Source organism: Solanum lycopersicum, chromosome 3, assembly GCF_036512215.1.
Source record: "Solanum lycopersicum chromosome 3, SLM_r2.1".
Classification (NCBI taxonomy): Eukaryota; Viridiplantae; Streptophyta; class Magnoliopsida; order Solanales; family Solanaceae; genus Solanum; species Solanum lycopersicum.
Genome location: NC_090802.1, coordinates 5,856,389 through 5,884,070, shown reverse-complemented (window position 1 = coordinate 5,884,070; position 27,682 = coordinate 5,856,389). Strand labels below are relative to the sequence as shown.

Sequence of the window (27,682 nt, the reverse complement as noted above, 5' to 3'; positions counted from 1 at the left end):
CAAATTTATGATTAAAATAACTAAAAAAATATTAATAAATAACTAATTTCATTACTAACTAATGAAGGTAAGCTTGTAAGAACGTGCTAAAAGTACTTTTTAAAATTGAACAATTAAATTAATTTAAAAAATAAAAAATATCTCAATAATTCAATATGTAATGGAGAGTGTACTTTTTTTTTTCTTGACATTCTTATTATAAATAGTTGATTCATTAAATATTCATATCATAAAGTTAATGCATAAATTAGAATATTCTTTCTACTCCCTCGATCTACTATTAATATCCTTAATAGTTAATAAGTCTTAAGAATAAATATTTGACCAATTAAAAAAAATTAATGTTCAATTTAATTATTTCATACGTTAGATTAATTGCTCTTATCATTTCATTATTCTGCAAAATGTAATTTTGGAAAAGAAATTTCTAAAGAAACATTAAAATAGCACTAAATTAGTTTTAATTAATTTTTAACTTATATTAACATCAGAAGGTGAAATAAAGGCTAGAACCAATTTATTTGGGGTCTGGCTCGGGTTTTCCCGGTTCCGAACCGTCTATAAACCATTAATTTTCCGGTGAGGGGAAAAAACTCCGGCAAGAAAATGGCAGCTGCCGGAAAATGCTTCCTTGTAACTGGCCCTGCTGTATGCTCTCTCTCTTCCCTTTTCTATCTTCATTTTTGCCCATTTCCAATTCACTAATTCTTCTCTGTGTAGAAAAAATCTGACATTGATTGATCATTTTTTTCTTCAGGGTATTGGTAAGACAACTTTGATAGTCAGAGTACTTGAAACTCTCAGAAATTCAAATCCTAATTTGAAAGTTCAAGGGTTCTACACTCGTATGTATAATCTCTCTGTATCCCTTCTACATTATTCCGGTATATTTGGGGAATGTGTGGAGCTAGGTAGGGTTGAGGGGTTTATCGAAATGACCTTAGGCAGAATTACACTGTTTATACATGATTAAAATTACTTTTTTGTTGAACCCTTGGTCTTTTTGTGTGTTTACTTCGTATTTTGAGCCCTTGATGAAAATGCTGAATCTGCAGCTGATTTGGGAGATACCTAAGTTCTTTTGTTATATGCAAATTATCAATTTTGAAAGAATCCCAGAACCGATAAGCTTTAAATGCTGGCTTGGATTTGTGGGAAGTTCTAATTTCTTTATCTGATTTTGGTGAAGGTGAGATTAGAGAAGGAACTGAGAGGATTGGATTTGAGGTTGTGACGCTTGATGGACGTACGGGGCTTCTTGCTTCTAACAAAATCTCGAGGTAAAGCTTTCTTCTTTTCCTATACTTGGTTTGGTATTTTACTTTTGAGTGGATTGGTAATCAACCATTTGAGCTCAATAGGTGATAGGTTTTTTCTTGAGTAAAAGCATTTGCAAGAGAAGTGGCTGGATGTAAGAAATGCTTGATTAAATGTGTTCGGATATTCAAAGCAAATAAGCAATATGGTTAGTATGGAAAAAATTGGTACTGTTTTCTGAGGTTTAAGTATGAACGGCCAAGAGCACCATCACTAGAAGGTGATCATGTTCTTGCATAACAAACCAATGACAACAAATGGGTATAAGAAGCATTAGGAGAATATTGTCAATGATTCCTACCATTATAACCCTTGTTATTTGAGCCTTCCACCATTTGAACCTTGGATGATGGATTGTTAGAAGAAAAGTTGTGAGAGTATACAGATAGTTCTTTTTGTGTAAGAGTATTTAGCTAATAAGCAGTTTCAGGAGAGAAGTATTCCAAGGTAGTTGTTCTGATATGTGCTTAGTCAGTTACTCCTTCTGTCCCTATTTACTTGTTCATATTTCCTTTTATATCTGTCCCTATTTACTTGTTCATTTTAACAAATCAAGGAAGGATAACATTTTTTTTCCTAATATGCCCTTATTTAATTCTAGAAAATTTCTAGTACTACTAAGTTGTAATGCATGCTTTTTGGAACCAGAAATACATTTATTATACTTGTGGATATGCATAATCTTTTAAGTTAAGGATAAAATTGTAGCTAACCTATGATGATAATTGGTGCCTTAATATGTGTGTCACTTCTAAAGCGGACAACTAAATAGGGACAGAGGGAGTAGCACAGAGGCTGCCAGATTACGAATGGTGGCTGGATCAATGGCATTAAGCCCGGAACAGAAGTGTGAGAAGAGAGGGCTGATCCTTTCATAATTTATAATCACACATCTTCTGTGACTGGTTTTCAATCCTTTGAAGGTTTCACAGGCAAGTCAACAACAAGGGTTGAGAGACTAGTAGTAATCCAGTCAAGGGTGATAATGCTGTATTGAATCCATAAATATTCATTGTAAGTGGGTGATAGACATCAGGCATGAAATGGGATCATCCACCAAGAAGATGAGGTATTGACTTTTTAGTATACTGAAAAGAAATGATGTAATACCTTTTCAGTATAATGTGAAAAGCTTTTAGTGAGGTAGTTTGGGTTGGTAAATTCAATTGATGAAATCTTTGATGTTGGAAAGTTGTGCAAAGACAAGGGAAGATTGTGGGGAGTGCACTCAGTAGAGGAAGTAGTTTGGGTTGGTAAATTCAATTGATAAAAGTGATGTTGGAAAGTTGTGCAAAGACAAGGGACGATTGTGGGGAGTGCACTCAGTAGAGGAAGAAATAAAGAACCCTTGGTTTTGAGATTTTGAAATATAATGTGTCTTTAGCAGTTTCTTCTGATGAATTAATAATTTAGTGATGTGGGTAAAAACCATATTAAAAAAACTAAAAAGTGTAGAAGAAAAATGGAGAACCTAGACAAGGATATGGTGTCTTAAGGACACCTACTAACATGAATCTCATCGATGTCCAAAAGTTAATAAAAAATTGAAGGTATACTATAATTTGTACAAAGCCATAATTCAGCCCTCTAAAAGCTCTTGTATTCCTGCACTCAAGGGTGTAGCTAGTAGACAATGATGTGAGTGCAAAGCTCTCACATTCCATGTGCGTAAGCCTTGATGGATAAGTTACTCGATACTTGTGCTGGTGGGGAGTAGAAGGTATCCGGTGGAATAGTCGAGGTCCTTGCAAATTGGTCCAAACACCACCACCATAAGAACTAACAAATAAGCTCTCATATTCCTTTGTCTTTGTATACACATAAGTATTAGGATGCTACTTTCCAAGCTCTACATCTGCTTCTTCTCTTTCTGAATGTTCAAGAGCTCATTGCGTCCTTCCTTTCATGATGCTTTTCTATAGCACCTATCCATAAGGTAAAGTGCTGTTGTCTCCTCCCCCCTCCATCATAATGCATTCTTTATTTTTCTACTTGTTACTTGCCTAGTAATGCTCTGTTAAAGTCCTAAAAGCATTTACTCCGACCCCTCGATACCTACTAATGGCGGATGTGGCTACAATTGATTTAGCATGTGAAATTTTGTGTCCGTAATTTTTATTCCAAGAGAAATTCTATTTGAAGTGCTTCAACTTTTAGGCTACACTTGTCAGTGTGAGAATGTGGAACATGTAATATGTCAAGGTACTTGATAGTGTACCCTTGGAGTGTGTAATTTCCAATGTTTGGCTGATCGAAATATTTTTGAAAACATTTTCTCTAGGAAAACAAGTTCCTTAAAAAATGAGGAAAATGATTTCCCTAATGGAAGTTGGGTAAACTAGTTCCATAAATGACATTCCATGCTAATTATCTCCTCCCATCTACCCAATGCTCCAACTCAGGGGCGGAGCTATAGCTAACGAAGGGTGCGCAAGTGAACACCATTCTTCGGAAAGTTATACCGTACCTACGAGACAAAGTTACGATATTTTTAATATATATTTATGTTTGCACACACTTGAGTAATTATAGGAGTGGCTCAATGGTACAATGAGTGCTGGAAGTGCGAAGCGGAAGGTTGAGGGTTCGATTCTTGGTCCCTTCAAGTGTTTTTAAACATTTTTATTAGTCAAAATTCACATCAAGGAGTACTTTTTAAAATTATGCACACTCTTTATAAAATGTCTGGCTCCGCCACTGCTCCAACTCCCACTCCTTGACCATCCCACCTTGCCACCCTCAACTCCTCCCTTACACCATGTCCCCATCCCACCCATAGTGTTTTGCTAGATTACATATAGATGCTCTTGGAATGTTTTTTTTTTGCTTACTTACCAAAAAACACTAGAAAATAAGTAAGAAAGCCACTTGTTTTCCAAGAAAATATTTTCCTTTGTGCCAAACACATCCTTGATCAAGACTTTCTTAACCATTTTTGTCAAATACCTTTTCTTACCCCTCTAGTCTCATCCTATTCATTCAATCACAATATTCTAGACTGTTGCGACCTGTTTGATGCTCCTAGTGGTAGCCGTAGATAAACATTTGGAAGTTCTCTTATCCTGTGGTTGAACACATGTGCTAAGTGTAAGTGCTAACTGCTTAATGTTGTCAGCTCCTCTCATTCTTACAATCTCACACATCTTTAGGTTGATTTTTCATCCTTGAAACTACCTGTAACCACATTAGGACCTGTCTCAGGTAGGATAAATAGAGTGCCTCGGCAGTACAAATTTACAAACCATCAGGGTATTATCTGCGAACAAGAGATGGAAGCCAACTTACCATTACTCTTTGCACTTGCCGTGTAGAAACTCAATGAACCTTCTGCCACCACTCTGTCCGTTTTCAAATGAACAACAAGAGATATACTGAGTCCCTTCCTCTACCTTCTGCACATGGGCTACTCAACAGGACTGAGAACCTCACCTTCAATATACAAAACTTTATTTACTATTCTCGAAAGTCCAAAGCCATCTTTAACATCACAAAATTCCCGAAATTCTAGTTAACGTGATCGTTGACATTGTGAAGATGTTATTTGCATAGTAAACGGGATTCCCTCTGTTTTCTTTTGGTACTTGTTCTAGAAAGCTTTTCCCCATCAAGTTATCTGGAAATGCATTTCTCTGGGAAAATGGTATTTATATCCTCATTAATTATGACTCAATGTATTTCTTATTCTTTCTGCTGGTGAAAGAAATCCAACTTTGGTTATTATTTTTTTGAGAATATATCTCTTTGATATTTGCAATTTGCATATACTGCAAGAAGAAGAAATTCTTGCCCGTTATCACATAATTCCATGAGAATTTTATGAATGGAGAGTACTAATGTGATGGAGTATCTGGTGAAAGATGTGAAATTTTAATAGTATCTGTTGTTTTTAGTTGTGGGAGAAATGAGAAGACTGAATAATTAGTTGTTTATTTTTTAGTTCAATTTCTCTCTGGTGAAAGATGCGAAATTTTATTCATGTCGATAGTTCCTGATAACGTCCTCCTCAAGATCCTCTTTGGATCAAAATATACAGCGCGTGATTATGGTTGAGTTATTTTCTATGAAGTGATACAAAAATTGTCAAAAGCTATAGCCTTGTGATTTAGGTTGTTTTTAGTTTGGTTAAGCTATATGTTTAAATTATCTGACTATGTTCCCATCAATAATTGCATGATTTTGGTTTTATGCTTTCATTTATGCTGAAGCATTTTTAACCATGCAGCGCGCAGTCTCTTAGATGGCCCACCGTGGGAAGATACAGGGTAGATGTTGCATCATTTGAGTCGTTGGCATTACAAGAGTTGCAGGTCGGTTGAGTTCTTTCAGCAGGATTTTAGTGGCTCATATCCTGACATTGTTGTACTTCACTTTGAGCGGTAACTTTGACTTTGTTCAGGGCTCTTTTTTAATAACTAATCATGATTGCAAATTATAAAACATTCAATTTGTCTCATCATTACTTTAGCACATAAACAAAAGAATTTCTGATCCGTAATATATTGTATATTTCCATTTGATGGTTCATAATTTTGTTAGGTAAGGGAAGATACCGATCTCTTCATTATCGATGAAATTGGGAAGATGGAGCTCTACAGCTCCTCATTCTTTCCAGCTGTACTTAAGGTCCTTCAATCTAATATCCCACTCTTGGCTTCTATCCCCATTACAAAAGTAGGCCGAGATATACCTGGAGGTATTTCCCTATATCTATGTATTTGTTGCAAATGATTACTTAGAGCTGAGATTAGCTTGCCAGTTGATCTATGTTCATCTGTTGAAAAAGTGAGATAATAGTGTGATGCGTCTTCATCACTGTCGACAAACTCCCCTCTATCTGTATGTTTTGCGTTTGTGCAAGTCTGGACCTTAATTTTGTTGTGATCACACCAATAATCCTACATGCCAAATCCAATTCAATTACACCGGCAGTCAAGTATCTATGTACTAGGGATTTGTTGAAGAAATATTTTCTAATGTAGAATGGTATATGGGCCATATAGATTCTGTACAATGGTTTAGAGTAATACTCCCTCCGTTCCAATTTATGTGGTACTGTTTGTTTCGACACGAAGTTTAAGAAAAAAAAATAAGACTTTTGAAATATGTGGTCTAAAACACTCCTTGACCATTTGCGTGGCTAAAAATCATTTCAGCAATAGTAAAGTGAGAATTTTAAAGTTAAATTGTTTTTAATATAAAAAGTGACATCTTTTGGGACGGACTAAAAAGGAAAGAGTGTCTCATAAAATCGGGACACATGAAGTATTAAGTTGCTCTGACTCGGTGCAGGTATTCTATACATGTGCGGATCTAGAGGTAGAATTCTTCATGATCTAAGTTTTAAGATTTGGAAACAACCTCTCTACCTCCAAGAGGGGTAGAGGAAAGGTTTGGGTACACTCTACCCTCTCCAGACCCCACTTTGTGGGATTCACTAGGTATGGTGTTGGTAGGGATCCAAGTGTCAAGTAATACGGATATGGGTGTGGGGACTCACTAGCTATAAAAATATTCCTACATTATGAGACGTTATGTGGAAAACTTATATGTAGCTTTTATAATGCAGTAACTCAAATCTTTTATTCTCAAGTTGTAGGTAGCCATCTAGAAATCTACAATAGCTTTTGTCTTGAGAAATTAAAAATGCCAAATCATGACTCTAAATTTTCCTTAGTTTGTGCCTTTGTGGTCGAAGTACCTAATCTTGATTGACCAGATTTGTACGTATCCCACACGGGTCAACATGGGTGTGGACACGTGGCAACAAAAATGAAGATTTTGCCCAGTTTGGTAGTAATGTGACGTTTTGCAGAAAATGCTTATCGAACTTCTTTTACTATTTATCTTTGTTAAAGCTGGAAGCAAATGATGAAAACTCCAATTCTATGTTTGCTATTTTATGTACCTATGTAAGCTATCCTGACCATTTTGCATAATCAACTTATCACGTCTGTTTTCTTGGTCATTTTTCACAAATCTTCTATATGGTTATTTTGTTGTCTTTTATTCCCTGCTTTTGACCTCCGAACTTTCACTGTTTACTCGAGTGTTGAACTTCTAAACCAACATTCTTGTACTTATCAAAGAAAGAATAAACCAACATGGTTTTTTGATTTTTGCAGTTGCGAGGATGAAGAATCATCCAGGAGCTAGAGTTTTTACACTTGATGCAAATAACAGGGATGCGATGAGAGAACAAATATGCTCCGCGTTAGCAGATGTGCTGCAAAAGCCTTAGACGTCGAAGAGCATACTCTTCCAGCTAATGTTGTAATTGCTCCTCCTGGTAAATCATTAATCTTCTTGTAACTTACCTTCATTATTTTGTTCTTCGGAGATGTCTTCCAGTAACTTACCTTCATTATTTTGTTCTTCGGAGATACACTACTCAAGAAGACAAGTCCCCTTAAAATCTCCAACACTTTGAAGACCACTTGGTGGCGTAGAATGCTCAGAACAATTGCTGAGAGAGGAATTTTGAAGACGAGAGAGGAAAAAAATGGAGCGATGTTTTTCTATAACGCGTTGCTGGTCAATTCTAACTTTTCTGAAGCTTCCTTTAATTTATTTTCTGTGTTAGTATGGTGTACTGAAAGAAGACAGTGTGCTGTTTAATTATATAGATTGTGAAAAACTGATCCAGTCCTTCCTTGAATTCCGTGCATAGCGGAAGTTTAGTATGTCAGACTATTTTTTTTTTTTTTTAAAAAACATTTGTTGTATTGAGTTCCTCCAATCATGGTTGGAAACTTGTAGCCTTCTTCGACCGCCTTGACAACCTTGATGGTTAGAAGATGACTTGAAGGACTGAAAAAGAAGAAAGAAACAACAATAACAACATGAGCAATTTGTTATATGTCAAACTTGGTTAAATTTTAAATTCACTCTTTTTGGATAACATATATAGTACCATTCTCTTTGTGGATTCTAGTCATCAAACCTTAATTTTGCATGCCACTATATATTATATTAAAAAAATAGCAAATTATAAGAGTCCAAAATAGGAATAAGTTGCATGGTAAGTTGATAGATGTGCAAAACCAACTCGATAATGAAATGGTTGAGATCTTTCCACTTTTAGTAAGAGGTTTCAAATTGAAGCACTTGAAAATAAAAAAAATCATATTGAGGGTGTCACCCCTAAAATCATATTGAGGGTGTTACCCCTAGAGAAGAGCCATGCAATATTGTGTGATTAATTCGAATTCAGTCGAGTCTCAGTGTGTAATCATAGAATTCCTAATTAAGAGACTGGAAAAGACAAAATGAATTCACCTTTTGATATATACATAAAATAATACTCCTTCCGTCAACTTTTAATTGTCATAATTTTTTTTTTTAATAGTTCAAAGACCTTTGAACAACGTTTTACAATATATTTTTTCATCATATTGATATGCAAAAAATTACAATAGTACTTTTCGCATATTTTTAATTTTTTTTTGATTTAAAATATCAAATTAATTATAATTTAATTCTACTTTGAAAATTAGTCAAATTAACATGAAAAGCGCAAGATGATAATTAAAAACGAATAGAGATATTTATGAGCGAAAGAAAACTTAGATGAACCTGTTGCGCCCTTAACTGGGATATGTAGATACTAAATGTGGTCCAAATTAACAGTATAACCAAATAATATACTGCTAATAAATTAACAACTTTCATTATTAAGCTCACTAAAATGTCATGTCATTAGGATTTGCATGAACGTGATACAATCCTTCTACATCATCATTTCTAATAAAGGTTCAACTTTCTGCTTAGTTTTCTAATAACAATCACAATAAAGCTATCATCACCATTTTCATGAGTTGTAACTTATAAGGTAATGCGTGGTAAAATTAAAGTGTATTTATATATTATATACTTTTTCGACGAAGAGTGTTCAACAGACTAATCTAAGAAATGTGGAGAACTCTCAAGAATATAAGTAGTTGGCATTGAATTGGATGTATTTGTTTACTTTTTCTTCACAAGTTTGAGACACTATTTGCTGCCTTCTACTTTTGTGTATGTATGACCTTTTTCTCTAGAAATGTGAAGAGAATTCTCAAGAATATAAGTGTGTGAGACCATATATGAATTTGCTATACATCACAATAAGTTCTTTGTTTTGTGATCGTGGTTGTAGGTAGTCAGAGGCGGATCCATGATTTATTAGTTTATGGATTCTGGACCACTATTCTTCGTTCGTGCTTATTAGGTATATTGTTTGATGAGAGTTGCCTCTCCAAAGTTACTGCAATTTTAACATTATGGTAAGATTGTCGGATCTTATTGACGTTGATGCAGGAGGGACGATGAGGATGTCTAAGAGACACGGGGGTAAGTGTTTTCGATCTCTAGTTGTCTATCTACATTGCTTGGACTCTTTAAATCGTTGTCAGGTGTGTATCGGATCCTCCAAAAGCTATACATTTTTTTGGAGGATCCGATATGATTGTGGCAACATTTTTGGCAAGTTCGAGTAACAGAGGTTACAAAAGGGTGTTGATTATTAAAGGAAATTACTGGACAGTAGTTTTTCACTATATATACGTGATTTGTGTAAAAAATACTGGATTCAACTTAACTGATAGGAATTGGTTGCATCAGCCTCTGGTTTATTCGAACCCTCTTTGATAAAATCATCTTTTATGTATATATATAGTAGATGTTGAATTCCGTTGGCTTCTTTGTGTGTTTACTTCTTCATATTTTGAACCCTCTTAGAAAAAATGCTGGTTCCGCCACTAGGGGATATAGTAGAAGTATTATGATACATATGTTTCTTCTGCAGGCTTAGAAGCTCCTCGAAATAGATTAGAGAAGCCAGCAGAGAGCTTCTGTGATGGAGGGGATGATATCCTGGTAATAATTTGTTATGTTATTCTAGAATTATCGCAATTCTCGTTGTATGTCTTTTCTTAGTTGATGTGAGCCTGGACAGTGAAATGAGAAACTTAATATCTTCTATACAGTTTATGCATTTAACAAGTCCAGGGTAATAAAATTTGATCCTCTATTTTGCTAACGACTCGTGAGATTAACATTTGGTACTTCTTGAGCATTTGATTCTTCTTTTCAATCATCATTGCTGTAGAGTTGCAATTTTCATTGTCATTTTGAACGTAAAATGATCACACTCGACATGGCGTATCATTTGGTTTCCTTCCCTATAGTGTTCTTGAGCTGAGCATTTGATTCTTCTGTTTTGTCAACTTTGAGGTGTTGCAGAGTTGTGATTTCCACTGTCATTTTGAACTTAAAATGATTCACAACTCGACATGTCTGTCAACTTTTACGTATCATTTGGTTTCCTTTGTTCTGTTGTTACTTCTGTTCTTGTTTTCAACACAGTTTGTTATTTCTTTGACACGTCGTGAGAATGAAATCCATCTCCGAATGAAAATTTGATACATTTGATTCTCATTTTGGTTGCGTTTTCGCGATTTAACTCACTAGTTGCTTAAATTCAGTGTACTTATCACATGACAAATGACTGGCCAGAGAAGAAGAACTGTTATGTGAAAGAGGTTCCAATGAAGAAACTGATCAGCGAAGAATTAGCTAAAAGACCAAACACAGGGCAGAATGTGCCTAGCGTTGTGGCCCGTCTGATGGGACTGGATACATTATCCGTAGATGAGGAGAGTTTGAGAGAGGTATCCTCGAGACAAACAGTTTTCGATTCCTTTGACAGACGGAGTAGGAATAGCCTGAAGTTTAACGAACTTAAACCCCGAGAACATCCACAGGAAGAGGAACTACAAAAGTTTAAGAAAGAGTTTGAAGCATACCAAGCAGCAAAGTTCAAGGAAGGCTCAAAGTTTGTTGAACTTAACACCAACACAGTTCTTTATGCGAACTCAACGAGAAAGATGGTTACTGAGAGATTTATAGATCTTAAAGGACTTGCTGCAACAGAAAATATACACGAAAGAGGTATTTCGAAGATTCAGAAAGATAAAAATGAATTTCTTGCAGCTGCACGAAATAAGACTATTCGTGCATTGAACGTTAAGTCAGGTTCTGCTCCTGCAAAGATTGTAATTTTGAGGCCTGTTTCCGACAGGACAGGGAAAAATGAAGAATCATGGGCTAATTCTCCTAGAATATCCGAAGACGGGAGTAGCATGGAAGAATTTCTTCAAGAGGTTAAGGGAAGACTAAAATTTGAATTGCAAGAGAAGAGTTTCCGAAAAACCATTGAGAAGCCATCAGATGCAAAGATAATAGCTCAATGCATTGCAAAACAGGCGCGAGAGAGTGTTACTAGGGACGTTGGAACAACTCACCACCGATCAAAATCAATGCAGTCCGATAGAAGTGAAATCCAACGCGACGAGGCTAGCTCACCTGAATTCACTAAAAGAGACACGAGAAGAATTTTGACCGAACGGTTGAGGAATGTCCTGAGTGACGAATCATCTCATGATATCGACAAACATGATCGTGTAAGCTCTACATCAGTAGCACAGCATAGGGAAAAGAGCAAATCTGAAGAAATGAGATATGCTCCGAATGAAGTGTGCCACGGGGACGATATGAAAGATGAATCAGACAGGCAGTGCAGATACTCCAGGCAGGAGCTCAGTAATGATGTTATGCTAGACCAGAAACTATTTCATAGAAACCTGGTTAGATCTTTGTCAGCTCCTGTATCACGATCATCATTTGGAAAACTTCTCCTGGAGGATCAAGATATGTTAACGGGGGCTCATATTAGGAGACAGCATGAAGCTATCGAGGAGGTCACAGTGAACGTTAAGAAATGGCGAAAAGAGAAATTCAATCTTAAGGCAAAAGTTTCCAGCTTTAAGCATAGTTTTGTACTTAAAGGAAAGCTCTTTGGTAGAAAAATCCAATCTTTGGAGGAATCACATGGAAACAAACAAATGCACATGAAAGATCTTCAGAACACACAAACTGTTGCATCCAAATTTTATGTGAGACAAGTAAGAAGCTTCAACTGTCCTTTTTCTTTTCGACTACTGAAAATTTTGTAATAATGGTCAAAAATAAACCTGAAGTATCATGTGTGTTTGTGAGTTTCCTACCTGAACTATCACGTGTTCACTTTTCCTACCTCAACTATCAGTTGTTCACTTTCGTAAAAAAAATGTTTTTATGTTGATATGTTATTGATATATAACTTTAGTATCTTATTTGGTCCTAGGAGAATTCTACTGAGGTGCCACCAAGCCCTGCATCTGTATGTAGCACAAGCAATGAAGAATTTTGGAGGCAAACAGATAACTTCAGTCCATCATCATCATCAATTTCAGATGTAAATCCACTGGATGATACTGAGATACCTCATGTTTTCAAAGAGATCAGCTCTAATCTGAACGGTACGAGTAAAAACTTATGTTAACTTTAGTTGCATTTGTAGTTTAGGCGCGGTTACAATGTGATGTGAGATGAACTTAAGAGTTTGAATCTTGTCATAACATGAAAGTTTAACTACTCCCTCCGATTTCAATATGTTGGTCTGATTTTGACTTGACACGGAGTTTAAGAAAGTATAAAAAGACTTTTGAATTTTGAAACTTTTGATGATGCAGAGCTAAGGAGGCAATTGAATCAGCTAGAAACTTATGACTCTGAGGAGACAATGATCGTCGAGCAGCCTATTGAAAAGGAGATCGTTATGGAGATTGACGATCCAGCTGAAGCATTCGTTAGAGATCTTCTTGTTGCTTCTGGTTTATACGATGGTTCATGTGATAAATATCTATCAAAATGGGATCCTCTTGGAAAGTCCATCAGCAACCATGTCTTTGAAGAAGCCGAAGAGTCTTACAAGAGGCAAAAGATAAACGATTACGATGAAGGATCAAGCAATGATCATCAATCCAAGAAGTTGAATCACAAGTTATCATGTGATTTCTTGAATGAAGTGCTTCCAAGTGTACTCGGAAGCAGTTCTATGAGAAGGACTATTAGTCCTACTCCACGAGCTCCGCGGGGAAATAAGCTATTAGAATGTGTATGGGAAATTGCTCGAATTTCATCAGATATGTCATCTCAATCCCTCGAAACCATACTAGCCCGAGACTTGCAATGCACGCGTTGGGACAGACTAGTTGATGAAGATGTTAATGCTCTAGGAAAAGATGTTGAATACCAGATTGTTGGTGATCTTATTCATGAAATGATCAATGATATGCAACCATAAATATGTTCTATCTCCCTCTTGTATATATGATCAATGATATGTAATCATAAACTAGTTTATAACTTGTTTTCCTATTCACATTGCACTTTTGAAGTTGTACAAGTATATTTAAGCATGAATATTATTCCAAATAGGCATAACACATAAATATGTCATTTAATTCCGGTCTTAGTTGTCATCTGAGCCCTTTAACTTTGGGTATGAACAAGTAGACGCTTAAACATGTAAAAAGTTGAACAAGCAGATATATGTGTCATATGTGACGTTATACACGTAAGACGCTATTGCCACATAGGATGTCAAGTAAGATGAGTGTGTTAACTTTTTCATCTGTATATACATGAGTGTCTATTTGTGCAGACCCAAAGTTGAAGAGCATTACTGTCAGATAAAACCAAGTTAAAGGGCACGTTATGTATTATACCCTGACAGATTTGACATAAATATGCCCTTTAATTTGGCCGGTATCTATGTCTCAAACTTTGGGTATACATAAGTAGAAATTTAAGTTTGTGATAAACTTAAACAAGTAGACACACACGTCTTACATGACATAATACAAATCAGTTCAATGTATCTCACGCAAACCGTCTGCAATATTATTTCCTTGTGCAAATTTAACCAACAATGATTTAGTGTTGGTTAAATAGATGTAGCAAAATCTGAAAATTTCTTTCAAACTTAATCTATTCAATTAATTGGAGTAGAAAGTGTTTGTAGCATAAATAAAATCATCATCATATACCTAATTTATGGTCCACATAAGTTGGGGAAAATATATATATGAGGATTAGTTAAAAAGAGATATTGATAACCACAAAAAAATATAGTAAATAGTTTAATATATATTCTTTTGCAATATGATTCTTTTTACAAATAAGAGTTGGTGATTTTGTCAATTCTATATAAAGTTTAGCATTACGTTTATCCAGTATTTGGTTATTAATATTTGGTTCATTCTATATATGAAAAAAAAGAAAAGAAAGTGAAAAACAATTACTAATTCAATCTTCTTTTTGTTATAAACTTTATTTGAAGTGAGATATGTACAATTTTTTAAGAGTAAATTTAGGTTTAACAAACATAAAAATTATATTTGTATGTTATAACTACAATAATTTGTATAATTGCAATATTTGTATAAATTATTGGCAGGAGCATCAGATTTTGTATAAATTGTTGGTAGGCCTCTCGTTTATATAAAAGTAACTTATATTTGTATAATTATAAATATATAGGATGAAAATATATGTATTGATATTTGTATATATAATTTTTCTCGCTTTATTAAAAAACAAACATAATTAATATATTTGTGTTTGTATTAATTGAGAGAGGCGAGGGAGATTCTCTGGAGAGAGAGACGAATGAAAAGATATGCATATATGAAGTTTTCTGTCGTTTTATACAAACACAAACATAATTTATCCATTTTTGTTTGTATAATGTGAAAGAGACGACAGAGATGGCCGAGTGAGATCAGGAGAATGGCGACGAGAAATCTGGGGAGAGAAACGAATGACAAAGTGTTTGTTACAGATAACAATTAAATGAAACTATAGCTATCATATTTAATTTTAATTAATAATTTCTTATTTTGTACAATTTTTTCTTTTTAAAAAGATTAGGTCGTAGGTGCAAGTAAAAAATCAATAAACTTTAGGTCATCGATTCTACGTGTATTATGTTATCATGCGATATGTATCTACTCATTTAATTTTATACAAATTTAACTATTTATTTAGCACTCCAAAGTTAGAAGACTGAATGTCATACACAATAAATAAATATGACATTTAACTTCGTATCATTTCACATTTATGCCCTCAACTTGAGCATGCACAAATCAATACTTAAATTTGTATAAAATTGAATAAATAGATACACACGTACTACGTGACATCCTACATGACAATTTGTGTCTACGTGTATACATATGACTCATGTGTCTACTTGTTCAATTTTATACAATGTTAAGTGTCTACTTATGCACACCCAAAGTTGAAGGACGTAAATGTGAAATAAAGTTAAGTTAAAAAACATATTTATATATTATGTTTAGATATTAGATAAAATCAAAATTAAAAAGACGTATTTATAATTTATGTATTATGTTATTTAAATAAGTAAATAACAATTTCATCATAGTTTAGGTATGGAGTAAATTTGATCTTCTTCATATTTGTAACCCTTCCCTTTTCTCTAAAAACCCTAATTTCAACTTTTTTTTTTGTATCCTCTAAGATGACAAGATCAGGTATGTTTTTCTCCTTTTATGATTCTCACATTGCATTAAAATTTTGGCTATTTTTTATATATTCAAATAACTATGAACACACATATTTAAGGAGCTATAAACACAATTTAAAATTTTTACAGTCCCTTTAAATCAAGATGCTAAATTTTTGTGTTTTTAGGTCTTGGAATGTTAAAAGATGGTACACTGACCTGAGTTTGAATGATTCTTGATCTTTTTTCTCTGTATATTTGGGGTTTCATTGAATTTGTACTTGTGTTGTTTGATTTTGATTCAATTTGGTAAGTGGTTGTGTTTAATGTGTTTCTAGGGCAAGATTCTGTAAAATCTGATGTGGGTTTTGGAAATAAAAATCAGAAATGTAAATTTTGTGATCAATGAACTAATTTGACAATCATGAGGTCTTACGTTAAAATTCAAATCCAACCGTAGCAAAGACAGTAAAAAAAGGAAAACATTAGGTGATTTATTCTAATATGTTTTAGCTTTGGTGGAGTCGTGGAGAGAGTTATAGACTTGTAGTTGTTGCTGGTGTGAGGTGACAGATATAGAATTAGTGGAGGTGTAGCCCGAACACCACGATTATAAAACAAAAAGAAATGTGAAATTGAGTTGTTCAATAGCCTGTTTGATGAATCTTCTGTGAAGCCAAAAGTGTTTATTTAAAGTTGAGGCGTTTAGTGAAATTTTTAGGGAAAAAATTAAGTGTTTTTGATTAGTAGCGGAACCAAAAAATTGTAACTTACTCAGAAGCACTTTCCGAACATTGACCAAGCACAAGTTACTTCTTTGATATTGGTAAAAAGTGTTTTTCATAATTGATTAGCTAAACATGAATTGTTATTCTCTGAAAAGCACTTCTCGCGGAAAAAAGCACATAATTTTCGTAAAGTTTGTCTAAAGAGATGATTAGTCATATACTTCATGCTAAAGGTATGATCTTTACTGTTCTTTGTAGTTTTAAGGGATTGTTGAAGCAATAAGCTTATGTGTAGATGTAAAGAAAAAGATGGAAGGAAATACATGTGACATCAATCACTTGGATTCAGATGTGCTTTTGCCTCCGCGAAAACGGCTTCTAGTAGGACTGAAAAAACAGAATTTCGATGATAATCCATGTAGTCCATCCTCTTCTACTGATGATGTTACAGAATTTGAGTTCGATATGCGTCTTAATAACCTGTTGAAGTTTCACTCGGATGATTGTAATCGTTCCATCGAGGAGATTGTCGAGGCCTCAAAAGTGGCAGCTCTAAAAGCTGTTGAGCTTGCAAAAGCTGCAAGAGCTGTTGCTGAAGAGAAAGCTGTGAAAGCATCAGAGGCCATGGCTGCTGCTAAGAGTGCTATGGAATTGGTTGCTACTGTTTCTGGTGAGGTTACAGATAGAGACAAGTACTCGAAGAAGAAGAAGAAGAAGAATAAGTATAAAGGGACCGAGAATTGTACAACGGATGAAGAGTTAGCTCGGATGTTAAGTAGGACAATAAACAGCTCTCCAAGAATTTCGAAGAACTCAACCTCTAACTTAAGAAATCAAAAACATAAGAGGCTTAAAAGATCTTCTCTTTCCGAAAATGCTAAGCATCAGAATGGAAGAACGTCGTGGGAAGCAAATCGACCTTCCACAAGCAATGGGATTGATATTGCTGGAAATAAGGCATCAAATGGTCCTAGCAAGGAGAAAGAACTCATTAGAATAGACTCAAGCGTAGCGAAATTCAATAAGGCAGATCTCAGAAAGATGGAAAATGGCAAAGGAGAACCAATGAACTCAAAGGAGGAATTCGGGGAATCACCAAATGATATATGTAACGTTGACAAAAAGAAGGGGCGGATGAAACAGAAAATGTTACCCCTCAGTAATTGCAGTCTCAGGGATAAAGTGAACCCAAAAAGGACATGAATTTCAAAAAATTCATCGTCACCGGATAAGAAGATCAACAAAGTTACTGCTGCTATTAATGAGCCTATATTTCCAGTTGATAGGTCATCTACATTGAAGTGCCAAACTTTTAGGCATCCACTCGCGTTAAACAATAAGTTGATGCAATCACAGTCTTCGTATTTTAGTATCAAGTGAGGTGGCTACCATGATGGGACTTATAGTCCGAGGTAGTCTCTTTCGTGTTTTTTCTTGCTTACTTCTTTTTATACATATATCGCCTCTTCCAGCCCAATTAACGTTTATACATTGATTTTTCACTGCTTGCATAGTTGTTTTGCACATAATATGTTTCCTATGTTGCTTCAGCAAGTGGCTCCTGAATGCCTCAATTAGTTCTGCCTTTCTGAGGTCGTTCACATTACCTGTCCCAAGTCTGGGTAAAGGAGGAGGGTTGCCAAGGGTCAATCGAAAACAACCTCTCTACCCCATAAAGGTAGGGGTAAGGCTGCTAGCATCTTACCCTCCCTAGACCCCACTTGTGTGATTAGACGGGCTCCTAAATGCCTCAATTACAGATGTACAATATGTTACTTCGTGGATCAACTTAATGCCTCGTGAGATTCTATCTCTATCTATTCTTGGCAACCAAATGTTTCTTGCTATGAAAGATTGTTCATCCATCATCGTGATTACGTAGTTCTTGTTTCATGTTTTAGGTTTGATAGACTCGTCTTCTCCTTTACCATCGAGTTTTTTGCTCTACAGATTAGATGAGACTAAGATTTTGATTTCCATTGTGTTGACAGGTTTTTGTTAGCTTCTGGAGTTTCATTTCCAGGTACTTTTTGTTAGCAGGAGATGTCTGGAGTCATTGTCATTATTATTAACATTAGAAGTGTGACATTTGTTGTTAAAGGAAACTAATTTATATCTCTTCCTTCCATTAATCTCAATGTGTAAGATTATTTCTGATGTAGATATATCAATCCATTGTAAGCATGATATTTTTTTTTTTTGAATTAATAATTCAATCTCTTCAGAGTTTGTGTACTTGAAACAATGCACTGAGCAACTTATAATATAATCATAAAATTGCATGATTTGTCTTTCAAATGAGTTGGTCTTTTTAACTTTTGTCTTGTAGCAATCGAACTTATGGCTATTAGGGCAAATGAAATGGTTAAAAGTGCAAATGACTAATGCAAGTGGCTAAAATGAATGTGACCGCAAATCTATTTTTGTAAAACTTGTTTAAATGGGGTCAAAAGTTAAACTGTGGCACTCAAAGATCATATATGTGTAAATCAAGGCCACAAATAGCCACTTTTATGGTTGTTACTTAATGGAGCCAACTTTCACGTATAACAAACATAAAGATTATATTTGTATATTATAGTTATAATTTGCATAATTGCGCTCCATAGTAAATTTTATGTTTGCTATAGTTATTTCGCTGTACATATATATAAAAGAAGCTGACTATTTCACTATACACATATACAAAAGAAGCAATTGTATAATCTGTTTTGATATACATATACAAAAGAATCAATTGTATAATTTGTGTTTGTATTAAAGCGAGAAAAAGGGAAAGACAAATGAAAACTGGGCGGGGAAGATCGTATTTGTATAATCATAAGTGTATAGGACGAAAATATATTCATTTGTATATGTATAAATAATTTTTTCTCACTTTATACAAACACAATGTATACTTTTGTGTTTGAATATAGCGAGAGAGACGAGTGGGAGTGGCGAGCGAGATCTGGGAAAGGGGAACGAAAATATATGTATATATACAATTTTTTCTCGCTTTATACAAACACAAACACATTTTATACATTTGTATTTGTATAAAAGTGAGAGAAGAAACAAGAACGAGAGTGACGAGCGAGAATCCACCAGGGAGAAAGGCGAAAATAGCAGCAGTTTGCTATGGGGATACAATTAAATCAAACTATGTTTATAACATTTAATTTGAATTAATAGTTTGCTATTATATACAATTTCCCCTTAATGATACGCATTCTTGCTCGGGACTTATATTCACATAGGTCATTCATAAGAACAAGACGTCCAACTTCCTAATACAAAAGTAATCGAGAGAGCTCATTATATACAATTTTCCCTTAATGATATTCATTCTTGCTCGAGGCTTATATTCAAACAGGTCATTCATAAGAATAAGACGTCCAACTTCCTAATACAGGAGTAATCGAAAGAGCTCATTATATCAGTGCCTACGAGGACGAGTACTTCTGTTTCAACGCCATTGATGAATTACAGGGTTGGAAGGATGATTGAACTTTGAAGAACTAGGTCTTTGCTATAGGGAGGAGTAAAGAAGAAGCACAGAAGAAGGCTCAGAAACTAAAATTTTGCATTGTCAATTCTGGCTATATTTTAAATAGTACACCATTAAAAGTGGTTACCTCATGTCATGTTTTACATGACATGTTATTGTAGCCAACATCATCAATGTTGGCATTCTAGTAAGTATATGTTCTAAATTCCTTATATGATTTTAAACAATTCTCGACAAGTTGATTTTGGAGTTAACTTAGACCTAATGAGCGTTCTCTTTACATGATAGTTAGCAACAGATGATTCTTATTTTGGAGTGAATAAGAACGATAATAACTATGTCTCAATTCGAGATAAGTTAAAATCAACCATATGAATTTTCAATGTGTAAGAGTCAAAACTTCATTGAGGCAGAAGAACCCTAATGAGCGGAAATCAGCAAAATTCGGTACGAACTTCACTATAACAACAATTACAGATCAATGTTAAGCAAGTCGAGGTACTATGTCTTAATCTCAAACAAGTTGTATTACAAGAGTCGCAACTTAAATTAAAAATAAATAAACACATTTAGGACAAATCTCAAAACATAATATAGTATTATTATATATAAATAGTACTAAGAAGAGAACCAAATGGCCATTTGAGCAAATTATGACCATTTGCAATGAATACTAAGTGGACATGATCATGTCCCTCACACAACCTCCACAGTTGTACCAAACCTATGATTAATGGCCATAGATGGAAGAAAATTTACAAATGTAGGAAGGATGAAAAACAAACGAACAACCATAATGCACGATAAGCAACAACAATAATATTATATCCACCGCGGGGATTTGGTGTATGCAGACCTTATCCCTACCTAGTGAAAGTAAGACTGTTTTCGAATGAGGGATGCAACAGGACATCCGAGGATCAGCCATCCTAGTATACTCTCGCCCAAACACGCTTAACTTTGGAGGTCTGATGGATATACAAGATAAACATCTCTTGAACTTGTACATTAAAAAGGAAGACAAACAATTTATTCCTTGGCTCCAAAAAGTATCTCCAGCAATGAAGAGTAGGTTCCATAGACTGAAAAAACAGCAGCCACTACAATAATTGCACCATCACAAGCCAAACCATGCCATCTTAGCTCATCTTTGAACACAATCAGATGAAACAAGGCAGGCAACACAAAGCCAAGAATTATGCACACACTACTCCCAACCAATGACAAGAAATCAGCAAAATTTGGCACAAACAATGCCACAAACGTCACTACCAAAACCATAATCCATCTTATCCAAACACAGTAACTCCCTTCACAAAACCTCCTTTCCACTACTTCGTAAACTGGATTCATCATCAGAGGGAAAGTAAAGAACAAGTTTATGCAAAGACCAATTTGAACTAGGCTGCTAAGTAATCCTTGTCCAAGATTCGTCGTAATTATATCCTTTGTATCTTCACCAAAAGCAAAATATCCCAATACACCAAAAGCACCATACAATAGAGATATCAAAGCCATTGAAAAACCCAAGATTTTCCCAAATTTTGCCTTATCTTTTGTCTCAGCTTCCAAAGGCAATACCATTCCAACACCTTCAAAAGCATAAACAGCAACACCAAGACCATAGAAAAACACACTAAATCCACCAAAAGTTTCAAGAACATGACTACTCTTCACATAAATCATCACATCTTTAACCATCACAACCCCCATAGCTCCTAATTCAACAACATCAGCAAAAATACTCAAAGGGGCTAACAGGGTAAGAGTAGGAATTGAATTCAACCCCAACTGAAAAGGAAAACAGCTCCAAATATACACAGCTTTAGGTGGAAAGCCAAAGACTTTAGGATTTGGATTAGTTTTGGAGTAGTTAAAACAATATGCTAAAGTATTTGCTATGAAAATCAGGTAACTAATACAAAAACCAGCTTGTGACAGAACAATCATAACATCAACAGCAGACCTACCAATAGGTCCACAAACAGCAAACCCCAAATCACCAAAAGATGAAATTTGTGAAATCTTGAGATGGGATTCAATCTTTCTTCTAGAATATACAAGAAGCATCATACAATGGTAAGTTAAAAATGCAACTGTAAATAACATAAGAGCACCCATTACCCATCCTGTTCTCTTGAATGTATATGGAAGTCCAAGAACCCCTGCTCCAACTATGGCTATGAATACATTAGCAAAAGTCTTTGAAGGTGAAGAAAGATGCTGATGATTCTTGGATAACAATGGTGTATCTTCTCTTGGGATTTGTAAAACATGAGAGGATGAACTTGCTTTATCTTTTTCAAACCCCATATGGATACTATGTTCAAAAAATCAAGAATCAACAAAACAGAACCAAAAATCACAATTTTAAAGGCAAAAATTAGATAAAAATCAAATCTTTACTTCAAGATTACTTCAAATTTGAGGAAAAAATTGGAATTGCTTGTAGGGTTTTGAATTTTTTTTTGTAAATTCAGGAGATTAGAGAGAAAATGAAGGTTTTTTATGGAAAACCTGGGGTTGTTGGTGAGCTGTAGGCTATCTTATCAACAGGGAAAGTAAATTTTGAAGTAAACTTTTCAAAAAAGGACAAAAACTTGGGGACAATAAGTTATGTGAAATAAAAATAAGTTTTTGGAAAATATTTTAAAATTAATTTTGCTTACATTTTAAAAAATGTGTTTATCATGAAGGTAGGAATTCAATTTGAAGTCGAATTCTAAAATTTTCAAAAATTTAAAAAATAAAAATATTTTTCATTTTTTTATTTTAAATTATTCGAAAGTGAATTTAATTTGTACTCGTAATCATATATGAGTTTATTTTTAAATATTATTTTTCACTCAATTTTTTTTTAAAATTCTATAATAAAACATGATTATACGTTTACTAAAATAAATTCAAAAGATATTCAAAACCTAAAATATTTTTTACTTTATTTTATGTCGCTTTCCAAATGACCCATAAGATACATTGTTATTTTCGATTCTTTTGTATAGAAATAAAAAGTTTGAATACGTCTCTTTTTCTTTTTCTTTTTCTTTTTTTAGATATTTGTTTGAATAAAGAAATATCCAGAAAATATCGATGGTACACGTATCTTATTTTATAAATTAAAAAAAAATGTTTTCAAAAAAAAAAAATTACTCTTTTTGTTTTATGGCTGATAAGGAAGGAAGATATAATAATGTCTTTGATAACTAAAGTTATCAATAACTTATCCATTTGCAAATAATGTCTGCCAACTAAATTTATTTATTTATTTAAGATTCAAATTTAGCAATAGAAAAATATTCTATTAAAAAGTGTCTCATCCATTAGTGTATTTATGTATATATGAAATTAATTCATATGACACTTGTTAACTTTTAGTGAAATTAAAAATGCGATAGGTATTCTACCTAACAATACCTAATCAATCTCATTTTGTCCATGTAATATATATATATATATAACATGACATGTTTATGGTATATACCGTATTGATATCATAAAAACTGATAATATCGCTTAATTAATAATAAATCAATATATATATATATTGTATTGATATTATTAACATCTTTTATTAAAAAATTATTCATTAGTTAATGATACTGTAAGAATGTCATGTGTCATATTAAAACAGGATGGATGAAATAGAGACTCATATCAGTGTTTTGTATTGCAAGAATATGTCACTAAACTGACTTAAAAGATGAGTTCTACAAGAGATAAGAATGTTGAGATAGATTTATAGACATATCATGTGAGATAAGATTAGGAATAAAGATATTCGAATTAAGATAGGAGTAACCTCCTTATAAGTTAAGATACGAAAAGTGAGACAGAGATGATTCGAGTAAATTAAAACAAGATGTGCAGATGGTTCGGGTTTATAGAGAAAACTTGATCCATTTTTCCTAATTTTGAAAAATCATTCGCAAGAAGGGTATTTTTTAGCTAGTTAGATAGTTGAAGGTCATTTTGAGTCAAAAAATACAATAATAAAGATATTTTCAAGCCAAAAACTTGACGAACGATAAAATTGGCCTATTTTGAATTGTTCGGGTATATTTGACTCCTCCCCCCGCCCCCAACCACACTCCTCAAACAAAAAAGAAAGAAAAAATGTATTAAGTGAAAATTAAGTCGTAAATAACTCAACATTCAATCAAGTATTATCATTTTGCTTTCTTGTATTACAAGTGATATCAAATAATACTACATCAATTCTTAAAAATATAAAATTTTATGCGAAAATCACGAATACCCTTGCACCATGTTTTTGGTCTTTTCAGTCACTCATCACGAAGAGTCTCTAACGAATAATCTTTTTACCTTTTCAAAATAAAAATAAATATAATCTACTCTTTTCAAACTCCACTTAATAAATTTATCATTGTTATAATTCAATTTCTTAACTTTAAAAAAATTAAGTGTGAATCAAAATTATTAGCCCAAAAAAAGAATAAAAATAAAAAAACAGATTTGTAACTTGTGATATAAATTTTGCCATGCTTTATCATTTCTTGACTATTCTTTATGGTAAGTGAAAAGTATCATCAAATGAGAGACTGAAACCTGTCAAACATGACTCCACTAAAACTTCAACCAAATATTTTGTTAGTTCAACCAAATTATTAGCCACAAATATATTCAAATATAATTTTTATAAATAAAAAATAAAATATTTATTTTTATCATAGTAAGAAAATTATTTTCAAAGAACCATCCACTCAAAAGAAATAAATACAACAATATGGGATTGTTAGAAAAAAATGTATCAGACACGAAATTATTTAATTTATTTTTCGATAGAACTTTTATCCTATGTATAATTAATGCATATATTATATTTAGTTGTTAAAACATAAATAGACACAAAGTATCAACACATAAAATATACTAAATCAAGTACTAGATAGAAAATAATATTAATGTAACTAATTTTTAATATTTAATATTATTTTTATATGCTCTATCAAATAAACGGATAATGAAATTACAAAATAAAAGTAGACAAATCTTGTCAGCTGAATTGACTATAAATCCATGATTTCTAACATGTGAAAATAGAAGATGATCAATAATTTGGGCAACTCTTTTACTTTACATAAAGATTTAGACAAATCCAAATATGCAACGTATATACCTATGACCATAAAGCTATAGAAGCCAAGAAATAATAATTTATAATCAATAGGCTCCACTTGATGAATTTTTTTTTTTAATCACCTTATCATCTTATTTTTATTTTCATTTTATCTTTGCTGGTTCACGAATAATCAAATAATTTTATTTCATTCTTACTTTATTTTTTTATGAAAAAGGGTTAAAATTACCCTTTAACTATTTGAAATAGAACACATATACCCTTCAATTATATTTTGATTCAAAACAGTGCTTCATGTCTTACTGTGGGATCACTTCTATCCTTCTATTTAACGGAATAAGATGTGGCATTAATAGAATAAGATATGGCATTGAATGTCACATCTTATTCCGTTAAATGGAAGGGTAGAAGTGATCCCATAATAATACATGAAGGGTAGTTTTGAATCAAAACATAGTTGAAAGGTATATGTGCTCTCTTTCAAACAGTTAAAAGGTAGTTTTGAACCTTTTTCGATCCTTTTATAATAACTCCACTTCATACCTTACTTTTCTTATATGTTTGCCTTCAAATTGCTATGTGGGACGTTATATAACGATAGATTACAATATAGCCTATAATTGTTGTATTCATCAAAGATAATGCAGTATAATAAAGGAAAAATTGTATAGTAATTCAAATTAAATGCTATAAAATGTAGTTTGATGTAATTGTACCCATAGCAAACTATCAATATTTCGTCTCTCTCCTGGTGAATCTCACTCACCACTCTCGTTCTTGTTGGCGGTCTCTCTCACCTCTCTCGTTTTTATACAAACACAAATGTATAAAATGTGTTTGTTTTTGTATAAAGCGAGAGAAAATTGTATATATATGTATGTGTGTGTGTATATATATATATATATACACACACACACATACACACACACACACATATATATACATATATTATTTTTATTTTTATTTTTTATTTTTTTATTTTGTTTCCCTTTCCCAGATCTTGTCTGCCACTCTCACTTGTCTCTCTCGCTTTATACAAACACAAATGCAATATTTGCATTTGTGTTTGTATAAAACGAGAGAAAATTGTACATAAAATATAAATGCATATATTTTCGTCCTATACACTTATGAATATAGAAATACGATCTTTCCTTACTCAGTTTTCTCTTGTCTTTCTCTCTTTATCGCTTTATACAAACACAGATTATACAATTGATCTTTTTCATATGTATACCGAAACAGAAACAGTTTATGCAATTGCTTTCTTTTTATATGTATAGCAAAATATACATATTTATGTTTGCTATGGAGGTTAATTATGCAACCTATAACTATAACATAGGGAAAAGGGGCAAATATGCCCCTAAACTATTCGAAAAGGTCTAGATATATCCTCCGTTTAAAGTTTGGTTCATTCATGCCCTTGCCGTCCAACTTTTGGTCCAAATATACCCTTATGGGTGTTAGTTGACATGTTGGACATATCCAACTCATTATTTATTTCTTTAAATGCCACATGGAATTGTCATGCCATTTTGACCTTACCACATAACATTTATATGAAAATGGAAAGATATTCAGACCCATAAACACCTAATCCGACCTATAAATCAGCTCTTTAAAATTCACTATCCGACCCATTATTAACAATTTTGTTTAATTTTTATTATTGCGGTAAATCCCAAAAATGAGTAATTTATTAATACAAAATAGGAAAAATTTGAAAAAAATATAAAATTAATGCCAAAATTTCACAAATAAATATAGTAACCTTAAATCTAACATTTTAATTTTTGTAAATTTTTTTTATTTTTCGATAAATCTCGAAAATGAGTAATTGACTAATAAAAAATATGAAAAGTATGAAAAAAATAAAAATTAATGCAAAAAGTTCACAAATAAATATAGTAACATTTCAATCTACAATTTTTTTAAAATTTTTATATTTTTCGGTAAATCCCGAAAATGAGTAATTTCTTAATAAAAAGGGAAAAATATGAAAATAAAATAAAAAAATATACGTCAAAATTCATAAATAAATACAGTAAACTTAAATTCAATAATTTCAACAATTTTTTTTATTTTATATTTTTTCATATTTTCCTATTTTTTATTTGTGAATTTTTTGCGTAATTTTTATATTTTTTCATATTTTTTTGTTAATAAACTCATTTTTGGGATTTGTCGAAAAAATTAAATAAATGTTGAAATTGTTGAATTTAAGGTTACTTTATTTATTTTTTAATTTTTGGCGTTAATTTTATATTTTTCATACTTTTTATTAATCAATTACTCCTTTCGGGATTTATCGAAAAAAATAAAAATTTTAAAAAAAGTATTTAAATTGAATTTAAGGTTACTATAATTATTTGTGAATTTTTTGCGTTAATTTTATACTTTTTTCATATTTTCCTATTTTCTTATTAATCAATTACTCATTTTCGGAATTTATCGAAAAAAATATTGTTGAAAATTGGTCGGATAATTTATTTAAAAGAGGGTTGATTTATGGATCAGATTATGAGTCCGAACATCTCTCCATTTTCATATAAATGTTATGTGGTAAGGCCAAAATGACATGACAATTCCGTGTGGCATTTAAAGAAATGAAAAATGAGTTGGATATGTCCAACATGACAACTAACGCCAATAAG

The 27,682-nt window shown here is 32.9% G+C and overlaps 4 protein-coding genes across 7 annotated transcripts; 3 read left to right on the top strand and 1 right to left on the bottom strand.

Moving 5' to 3' along the window:
• Window positions 1-478: 478 nt before the first annotated feature.
• LOC101263792 (uncharacterized) lies at window positions 479-8,215 on the top strand. 2 transcript variants are annotated; one of them, XM_004234462.5, is made up of 7 exons: window positions 479-648; window positions 758-845; window positions 1,190-1,280; window positions 5,540-5,624; window positions 5,854-6,010; window positions 7,440-7,603; window positions 7,697-8,215. In XM_004234462.5, the coding sequence occupies exons 1-6, from the start codon at window positions 607-609 to the stop codon at window positions 7,553-7,555; spliced, it is 579 nt and encodes a 192-aa protein (XP_004234510.2). In that variant the 5' UTR covers window positions 479-606; the 3' UTR covers window positions 7,556-7,603; window positions 7,697-8,215. The 2 variants fall into 2 exon arrangements, with proteins under 2 accessions (XP_004234510.2, XP_010317680.2); XM_010319378.4 differs by having other exon boundaries at window positions 490-648; window positions 7,711-8,215.
• Window positions 8,216-9,201: 986 nt separating this feature from the next.
• On the top strand, window positions 9,202-13,571 carry TRM26B (TONNEAU1 recruiting motif 26b). Its single transcript, XM_069296267.1, has 5 exons — window positions 9,202-9,645; window positions 10,100-10,170; window positions 10,779-12,257; window positions 12,479-12,653; window positions 12,867-13,571. The coding sequence occupies exons 1-5, from the start codon at window positions 9,576-9,578 to the stop codon at window positions 13,478-13,480; spliced, it is 2,409 nt and encodes an 802-aa protein (XP_069152368.1). The 5' UTR covers window positions 9,202-9,575; the 3' UTR covers window positions 13,481-13,571.
• A 2,033-nt stretch (window positions 13,572-15,604) lies between these two features.
• Window positions 15,605-18,735, top strand: LOC101263492 (uncharacterized). 3 transcript variants are annotated; one of them, XR_740310.4, is made up of 3 exons: window positions 15,605-15,737; window positions 16,696-17,849; window positions 18,429-18,735. XR_740310.4 is itself a non-coding variant. In XM_019212819.3 (2 exons), the coding sequence occupies exons 1-2, from the start codon at window positions 15,725-15,727 to the stop codon at window positions 17,638-17,640; spliced, it is 921 nt and encodes a 306-aa protein (XP_019068364.1). In that variant the 5' UTR covers window positions 15,619-15,724; the 3' UTR covers window positions 17,641-18,735. The 3 variants fall into 3 exon arrangements, 1 of the variants encoding a protein (XP_019068364.1); XR_002027274.3 differs by having other exon boundaries at window positions 15,619-15,737; window positions 16,733-17,849; XM_019212819.3 differs by having other exon boundaries at window positions 15,619-15,737; window positions 16,733-18,735.
• Window positions 18,736-20,495: 1,760 nt separating this feature from the next.
• Window positions 20,496-22,579, bottom strand: LOC101263188 (amino acid transporter AVT3B). Its single transcript, XM_010319376.4, has one exon. The coding sequence runs from the start codon at window positions 22,238-22,240 to the stop codon at window positions 20,957-20,959; it is 1,284 nt and encodes a 427-aa protein (XP_010317678.1). The 5' UTR covers window positions 22,241-22,579; the 3' UTR covers window positions 20,496-20,956.
• Window positions 22,580-27,682: the final 5,103 nt, after the last annotated feature.

Bases quoted from the DNA above. Each gene is read 5' to 3' on its own strand.
- LOC101263792 (XM_004234462.5), top strand. From the start codon at position 607: ATGGCAGCTGCCGGAAAATGCTTCCTTGTAACTGGCCCTGCT. The intron at 1,281-5,539 runs GTAAAGCTTTCT...TTAACCATGCAG, and splicing joins GCTTCTAACAAAATCTCGAG to CGCGCAGTCTCTTAGATGGC. The intron at 6,011-7,439 runs GTATTTCCCTAT...TGATTTTTGCAG, and splicing joins AGGCCGAGATATACCTGGAG to TTGCGAGGATGAAGAATCAT.
- TRM26B (XM_069296267.1), top strand. From the start codon at position 9,576: ATGGTAAGATTGTCGGATCTTATTGACGTTGATGCAGGAGGGACGATG. The intron at 10,171-10,778 runs GTAATAATTTGT...GCTTAAATTCAG, and splicing joins ATGGAGGGGATGATATCCTG to TGTACTTATCACATGACAAA. The intron at 12,654-12,866 runs GTACGAGTAAAA...TTGATGATGCAG, and splicing joins GATCAGCTCTAATCTGAACG to AGCTAAGGAGGCAATTGAAT.
- LOC101263188 (XM_010319376.4), bottom strand. From the start codon at position 22,240: ATGGGGTTTGAAAAAGATAAAGCAAGTTCATCCTCTCATGTTTTACAA.